This window comes from Phoca vitulina, unplaced genomic scaffold, assembly GCF_004348235.1.
Source record: "Phoca vitulina isolate PV1807 unplaced genomic scaffold, GSC_HSeal_1.0 scaffold16, whole genome shotgun sequence".
Classification (NCBI taxonomy): domain Eukaryota; kingdom Metazoa; phylum Chordata; class Mammalia; order Carnivora; family Phocidae; genus Phoca; species Phoca vitulina.
This window is the reverse complement of record NW_022589719.1, coordinates 24163886-24172250: the sequence shown is the minus strand read 5'-3', so window position 1 is coordinate 24172250 and position 8365 is coordinate 24163886. Positions and strand designations below refer to the sequence as shown.

At 54.6% G+C, this 8365-nt stretch overlaps 1 protein-coding gene across 1 annotated transcript; it reads left to right on the top strand.

The window, feature by feature from the left end:
• Positions 1–741: 741 nt before the first annotated feature.
• Positions 742–8290, top strand: ACP2 (acid phosphatase 2, lysosomal). The gene is made up of 11 exons (XM_032414117.1): positions 742–935; positions 1528–1623; positions 1936–2022; positions 3076–3228; positions 3338–3436; positions 3519–3608; positions 4062–4194; positions 4952–5034; positions 5161–5267; positions 5387–5562; positions 7554–8290. Exons 1-11 carry the CDS (start codon positions 822–824, stop codon positions 7685–7687), a joined length of 1272 nt encoding a protein of 423 aa, XP_032270008.1. The 5' UTR covers positions 742–821; the 3' UTR covers positions 7688–8290.
• The last annotated feature ends 75 nt before the right edge of the window (positions 8291–8365 follow it).

Below are 8365 nucleotides of genomic sequence, written 5' to 3'. Positions count from 1 at the left end.
ACTCCCACTTTATGATATATTCCTTCCCCTTATCCCTATAGATCTCCCCACTGGTCTGAAATTCCTCCCCTGTGGATTCACTGCTTTGATTTCGCAAAGTCTGAACATACGGTGCAACCCACTCGTTTCGGAGGAAGCATGACACCTTGCAAGACATCTAAAACTCGGAAGTGGAAGGATGGGAGGGCAGGGAAAGGACTGGAAGGGAAAGTGAGAGGTCTCCTGGAGCTTTGCTCAAAGGCTCGAGCTGTAAGCTACACTGGGACTAACCTCAAGAGCTCGGGGAGTCCAAAGAACTGTTGACACGCTGTGCCCTACACCAAACGGGGCCTCCGCCGGGGAACAGAGCCAGAGTCAAGGCTCAAATTCCACCAGAAGGCAGTAGGGCGCCCTACACTTCCCAACCCTCGCCTCAATTCGGCAGCGGCTCTGGCTCTGAGCTCAGGCCCGGCGGCACCCCGGCCCGAGGGGGCGCTCGCTCTCCCATCCAATGTCCGGCCCACAGCAGGCGCCACCTTGTTACTGGATCTCCGCGGCAGAGGCCACCCCGAGCTCGGGGTTCTCTTTACCATGACGAGGTCTTCAGCATCTTCGGCCGCGCGAGGTTGCGCTACACTCCCACGCTCCTCCGCCGCGGCCGCATCGCGAGCCTCCTACACGCATTCCCTCCCAAATTCCTCCTTCCCCCACCATCGGCCCCTCCTTTAGCAAGATGGCGGCGAAGGCACTTCCGGCGTGTGTCCTTACCGGTGCGTCCGGGCGGCAGCTGGAGGTGCCACGCAGCGGGTTCCAGCCTTTTTGCAGCATAGTCTCTAGCGGTGATGGCGGGCAGACAGTTTGCGTGGAGCGGGGCGGCTCTTCTCCATCTCCTTCTTGGCGTGAACCTGATAGTGATGCCCCCCACCCAGGCCCGGAGTCTGCGCTTCGTTACGTTGGTAATGAGAGACGCGGTGGCCCAAGGGCTCGCCAGAGCTGGAAGGGCACAGGCCTGCTGTTGGAGGGAGGGGCGGGGCTTGTGCTGGGGTCGGGGTCTTTCAAGGAGCTGAAGCCGGTTTAGGAGGAGACGACCGGCCTGGAGGGTGGGGGTCCGGTTCGGAATTGGTGTGGAGCCCGAGTTACTTTCGGGGAGCAGGCAGGGTGTAAGTACTTCCATATCAGGGCATAGGTCGGGTGAGTCTGTCCTGGGACAGGGCTGTTACAGAACGGTCAAGAGACGCACCCTTAACCCTTAAGCCTTTGGTGATTTTCCCTCTATTTCCCCCATCACCTGCATTGCTTTCCTTTCTCTTTTTCTTTCCCACCTGTATCTTTGGCTTCGCCTATGGTCTCCAGTGGCATTGATTGGCCAAATTAGAATCTCTGGAACCTGTTCAAAGTTACTGACTTCTGAGTTGGGGGTCTTTTGCAGTGGGCAGAGTTAAGGCTTCACAGGAGTAGGGCTTCCCTCCCCTACAGGGGGCAGAGGTGGGCTCTGTGTCCCCATCGAGGAACCTTCTGACCTGTAGGCAAACCATTTTCTTTCCTCAGCTGTACCGACATGGAGACCGTTCGCCAGTGAAGACGTATCCCAAGGACCCCTATCAGGAAGACGAGTGGCCTCAGGGGTTTGGTCAGCTAACCAAGGTGGGTGGGAAGCCAGCCCCCGCTCCGGGGGTGCTGTAGAATGAGTGACCTCGAGAGCAGGCTACAGAACTTGGGTCCCCACCAAACTGTCATTTCCCTTGTAGGTGCTGACTTTGACCAGATTCCTTAACCTTACTTTCCTCTGTGCCCAGAACAGGTGCCATACACAATGGGCCACTTAATAAATGACTTCTGTGATCAGATTAACCCACTCCTACTTCCAGCCAGGGTAAATTTGGAAAGCAACGGTGCCTAAGCCCTGTGGGACTTGCGAGCTGTCCCTTCTCCGTTAACTCCTGGGTTTGCCCACAGGAGGGGATGCAGCAGCACTGGGAGCTGGGCCAGGCTCTGCGGCAGCGCTACCACGGCTTTCTCAACACCTCTTACCACCGGCAAGAGGTAAGGCTGGGAGCTCAAGAGACAAGGGAAATGGAACCTGCTGTTCTCACCCTCTGCCCTCAGGGAGCCTGGGGCACTCTGGGGCACCTTCCACACATTTTTGGTTACACTTACAGGACAAGACATCCAAGAGCTGTGTAGAACAGTTCTAGAGACCAAGTTGCCCCTCCTTGACTTGGAAAGGGCAAAACAGATCAAGCATCCAAGCTCAGACTTAAGGGCCTGGCAAAGTCTTTTCTGATTCTTTGAAATAACCTGGATTTTCCATCCAAGACGCTTATTGAGTACCTACTAAGGGCAAAGCGCTGTGCTAGCACTTGGCGTGTAATGGTGCACCACACAGATATGATCTCGGTCTTTGTGGAGCTTAGAATGTAGTGGGGGTGACAGATGATAAACCGCCCAGGGCCAAGAGATAAAGAGCAGGGATCACATGTAGAGAAGGCGTGTCAGGGAAGATTGGCAAGTGTTGCAGCTCCTTGAGGCCCTCTACCCAAGGATGGGGATCGCTGTTCCTCTGGTTACCACTGTGGGCCACAGGCATCTCAAGAGTCTCTCAATGTTATTGTTCCCTTGAGGTCCAGCTCTATCCTGGTCTTGCCCTGCCCCACTGCTTCCTCCTCCCTTTGCACAAGCAATTATCTCTGTTCCTTCTTTCCTCTCCCTGATCTCTAAGCCACTTCATAAAGGGGTATGTGTGGTTGGAGACAGTTTCTGCTCTCAAGGACCCTGATGTTGATAGGGAGATAGGCGTTGTTAGAAAACCAGACAGAGAGACAGAACTGACAACCTTAGTGACTAAGCCCTTGGGACTGGGAAGGCATTTGAACTAGAGCCATTCCCACAGGAGTTCTTCACAGAGTGGTGACAGCTAGCCCCTAGCTGAGTGTTTGGGCCTTTGCTGAGTAGAGGGACAAGGAAGGTCAGAGAAGGGGAGAGGGCCACAGTTTGCTGCGTAACTATCAAGAACAGGTGCTTCTGCTACGGCCCCACCGAGGGGCCAAAACTCGCCCACCCCACCCCCACAGGTGAGACTGGTATTGTCCTCTGCAGGTTTACGTGCGAAGCACAGACTTTGACCGTACTCTCATGAGTGCTGAGGCCAACCTGGCTGGACTCTTCCCTCCCAACGGGATGCAGCGTTTCAACCCGAATATCTCTTGGCAACCTATCCCCGTCCACACTGTGCCCATCGCTGAGGATAGGGTAAGACTGGCCAGCCCTTCCCTGGAGGCGGTGAGAGGGATGACTCTGGCCATGAGCCTATCGATCCCCAACTCCTTCCCTGCCTCTGTTTCCCCACTTTGGTCTGCAGCTGCTGAAGTTCCCGTTGGGCCCATGTCCCCGTTACGAGCAGCTGCAGAACGAGACCCGACAGACACCAGAGTATCAGAATGAGAGTATTCAGAATGCAGTGAGTGGGGCTGAGGTGGAGGTCAGCACACTGGTCCTTTCTCACCAGGGCAGTACTCATCCCCTTGATCCATTTTTCATAGCAATTTCTGGATATGGTGGCCAACGAGACAGGGCTTACAGACGTGACACTGGAGACCGTCTGGAATGTCTATGACACACTCTTCTGTGAGGTGAGCCCACTTAGGATCCCCGGTATGGCCTTTCTTCCCTCGCACCTCCACAGGCCCAGGTGAGCAGGACAAGTACCATACAGTGCCTGGATACCACTCCCCCTGGGGAGGTCCAGGCAAGCCGCTTCTTGTGAAACAAAGGAATTTCCCTCACGGGTGAAAAAGAACCTCAGAGTGGGAAATGGTTTATTACATGTCAGCAGTTCTTGCCCCTCTCCACCCAGAACTCTCGTGGTATCCGACTCCATTCTGCTGAGTCACGCTTTTCGTGCCTGAGCTTCCTTTCCTGTGTCCTGTCCGCCATGTCTCCTGGTTCCAGTCCCTCAGCCTCACGTCTCCTCTCCTCTCCCTCCCTGACACACACACAGGCACCTTCCCGCTGGGGAGGAGAGCTGTCCCCGGAGAGGCTCTGGCCTAGGCCTGGGGAGCTAACCTGCCCGCTGCGATATACAGCAAACACACGGGCTGGTCCTGCCGCCCTGGGCCTCACCCCGAACCATGCAGCGTCTGAGCCAGCTAAAGGACTTCAGCTTCCGCTTCCTCTTCGGGATCTACGAGCAGGCAGAGAAGGCCCGGCTTCAGGGGGGTGAGTGACAAGAGCAGCGCGTCACTCCCCTCCTCAGGACCCTGCAGCATTAAAAATCTTCTCACACACTTACTTCTCCAGCTCTGGTGCTCTCTGCCCCTTAAAACCAGACCTCCCCCATTAGCCACTGAGGTCTCCCCATTGCTCCAAATGCTTAGCTCCTCTGTCACTGTAGAATGACCACTGTCAAGTTTGTGTGCTTCTTTTCTACCATTCATATTCTTAAGCGTCGCCCATGTCAGAAGACCCTCTGTCCCCTTAAATGAATACCTACCTCCAGAGAGCCACCAGGGGCCACTTTGCAAGAAGGCTGAGAGTAATACAGATGCCAGTTTCTTGATCCGAGCACCCAAGGGAGGGCCGGCTGTCACACCTTCCCGAGCCCGCATGTGGCAGAGCTCCCATGCACAGCCGCCGTCTTGTGTGTTCTGAAGCAACTGAAGTTTTTATTTGTTCCAGACTGGAGTAATTGTTCAGTTACGGGCAGGGCCTTGCAGCTCATTTATAAATGGGCAGGTCTCTAGATCTGTGTTGAAATACGGGTATCTCGTTTTATCTTGCTTCCCTCTGTAAATGTGAACGATCTTAGAGAACAGGGGTGCTGGAGAGTGTCCTGCGTGGTTCCCATGCCCCTAAGAAGAGTTCCCTGTGCAGGTGATCAGACCCAGGACTAGCAGAGGGTGAAGGGCCACAGATAGGTCTGGTCAGAAGACGGGGGTAGCTGGCGCCACTGACCCTGGGGACTCTTCTCCTTCAGGAGTCCTGCTGGCTCAGATACGGAAGAATCTGACCCTGATGGCTACCTCTTCCCAGCTCCCTAAGCTGCTGGTTTACTCTGCGGTAAGCTCCCGTAGTCCCCAGCGTGCCGACGTCAAGCAGGGAGCTGGATTTCCTCTCTCTTCAGCGCCTGGGTGTGGGGGCTGGGGGGGGTACGCAGTGCTGACGGGGAGCTCCCCTCTCTTACAGCACGATACCACCCTGGTCGCTCTGCAGATGGCACTGGACGTCTACAATGGGGAACAGGCCCCCTACGCCTCCTGCCACATATTTGAACTGTACCAGGAAGATAACGGGTGAGTGTAGCCACGGGTCTGCCCTCTGGAGGGGCCCTCGTGTGGTGGCTGTGGGCAGCCCAAGGGCTCAGTTACAGGCCTGCAGAGCAGCTTCCGTCTCGTCTCCTGTCAACCCTCAGGAATTTCTCAGTGGAGATGTACTTTCGGAATGAGAGTACCAAGGCTCCCTGGCCCCTGGCCCTGCCCGGCTGTGCTCACCGCTGCCCACTGCAGGACTTCCTTCACCTCACAGAGCCCATCGTGCCCAAGGACTGGCAGCAGGAGTGCCAGTTGGCGAGCGGCCCCGCGGACACAGGTGAGCTACTGCCTGCCTCTGCGAGGAGCATCCCAGAACAACTTTCAGTTCCTACCCACAGGTCTCCAGAGAGCGGCTGCACCTCTAACCCCCTCACTCATTTCCCCAGACAGCTCACTTCCCCACCCTGAGACCACCGCTCACGTTCTCCCTCCTCATTCTCAGGCAATGGCCTCCCTTCTCGTATCCCTGAGAAAACGGTGCTGTCCAGGAGAGAGGGGCTCATCCTCCCACCAGCAGATCTTGCAGCTCGCCTGCTGGTGTGAGCCACTACCGAGGGCCAAGCTCTCCACGGACACTCCGGGTCCATCTCTTCTCACTTCCGCAGGGACTTGTGGGGCCTCAGTGTTCCCTGTCTACTGGGTCAGTCCCATCTTGAAAGTGTAAGGAAGACCTGTCAGGGCCCCATCTTCCTCCAGCCACCGCTCTGTCCCTGATCCCTGTGAAAGTGGAATCCTTTGCCTAGACTCTGGTTTTGCTTGTTCTGTCAGACTCACGCTAGACAGCCTTGGGTCACCTCCTCCAGTGAAGCCACTTTCCTCAAGGACCAGTGGCCGCCTCTTGTCAAAGCCTGACCAATTCTTAGCTTCTCTCATCTCTTAAGGGCATGATATAATAGACCTTTCCTTCTTTAGACACTTTCTTGGCTTCTCTGGTGTTTCTTCTGACTTATACTTAGCTTCCTTACTGGCTTTTTCTCCCCACTAAACAGTGGATGGCCCAGGTCTTATCCTGGCCCTTCCCCATCTGTGCCCACTCCCAAGGCGATCCCAGCCAACCTCGTGGCTTCACATACTACCTCTATGCAAAGTTCTATCCTTTTATGACTCAGATTCATGACCTTTTCTCTGACCTACAGACTCACATATCCAGCTGCTAACTTGAGATCTCTCCAAGTTGATATGTCTGAAACCACTCTTACCCCTAAATCTACCCTCCCCTCAGGCTTGCCCATCTTAGCGAATGCCACATTAGTCACCTACTTGCATAGTGTGACCCTGAGTCCTCTTGAATACCATCTTTCGCAGACTCCATATCCAGTCCACTAGCAGATCCTATCAGCTTGACCTTTAAAATACATCCTCTTGGGGTGCTTGGGTGGCTCAGTCGGTTAAGTGTCCACCTTCGGCTCAGGTCATGATCCCGGGGTCCTGGGATTGAGCCCCACATCGGGCTCCCTGCTCAGTAGGGAGTCTGCTTCTCCCTCTGCCTACCTCTCTCCTCTCTCTGTCAAATAAATAAAAATTTTAATATATATATGTATAAAAATCAGTTCACATCACTACCCTTCTCAGAATCTTCCAGTGGCTTCCCATGACAGTGAGAACAAAATCCAAGTTTTTCTCCATGGCTTTCCAGGTGCTTCTTGTCTGATCCTCTGCTCTGATCTATTTGCTCCTCACTTACTCTGCTATAGTGATACTGATTTCATAGCTGATCCTAGAATATGCCAGACTTCTTCCCACATCAGGGCCATTTGTACTTGCTTCCTGTCTACCCACCCTCTCCGCCCTTGCCCCAAGGCCCTGTTCTCTCAGATCCAAGTGTCTCAGTGACTCAGGTCTCTGGTCAAAATGTCATTTCCTCAGTGATCTTTCCCTGACTGACCTACCTTTCCATCCTTTTCTCTTTGCTTTGCTTTGTTTTTTGTTTTTGTTTTTGTTTTTTAATTTTTTATTTATTTTTTGACAGAGAAAGAGACAGCGAGAGAGGGAACACAAGCAGGGGGAGTGGGAGAGGGAGAAGCAGGCTTCCCGCTGAGCAGGGAGCCTGATGCGGGGCTCGATCCCAGGACCCTGGGATCATGACCTGAGCCGAAGGCAGACGCTTACTGGCGGAGCCACCCAGGCGCCCCTGCTTTGATTCTCTTTATAGCATTTGTCACTAACCCATGTATGTCTCCATTGTAAGAGCACCAGGTGTACGGTAGATAGTCAAATATTTGTTGGATGAACACTGATAGGCCCTTTTTCTCCCTCTCCCCCGCCCAGAGGTGATTGTGGCCTTGGCTGTATGTGGCTCCATCCTCTTCCTCCTCATAGTGCTGCTCCTCACCGTCCTTTTCCGGATGCAGGCCCAGCCTCCTGGCTACCGCCACGTCGCAGACGGGGAAGATCATGCCTGACAACCACTCAGCCCCCTTCCCTCTGCCTCCTAGGGGAGGTGGGCTGGGCCCTTGCTCCTGATTGTTGCTGCTCCCCAGCCCATGGACAGGAGACCCTGGGATGGCCTCCCTCTGATGACCCCAACCTAGATGAACAAGTGGGACTCAGCTTGGCCCATGGCACCTGTCACTCAGCATTCATGTGCCTCCCTGTTCACCAAGTACTGTGTTGGACTTTGGCTTCCTCCAGACAAGATTTGCCTCCACCATGCTTACTAAGGACCAGAAGTGTAGACAAGTATTCAAGTTTCACTCAGGACCTGAAAAACTGAAGGAGTTAGTGCTTGATCAAGCCTTGCTCTCTCTTCCAGCCCGGAGTTTTTGGCAAATAGTTCAGAGGACACGGTCTTGCCTCTCAGTGCTTATTTTAGTGGGAAAAACTGCACAACATTGGAGGTACAGACACTGGCCGCTAAGGAACCGGATCGCCCAGAGGCCAGCCAGCCGAGTTTTCCTTTGTCCCCCTGAAGCCACCATTAGAGTCAGACCTAATGCTTCGGGCCTCTCTGTCACGCTGCAGATGGAGCAGGTCAGGAGGGTGTTTGTACCGGGGAGGGGGCGGGGGAGGGGGGAGGGGGCGTGAGTTGTGGTACGGTCATGACACTACTATCCCTCTCAGCTAGGCTGGGGTCTCCACGG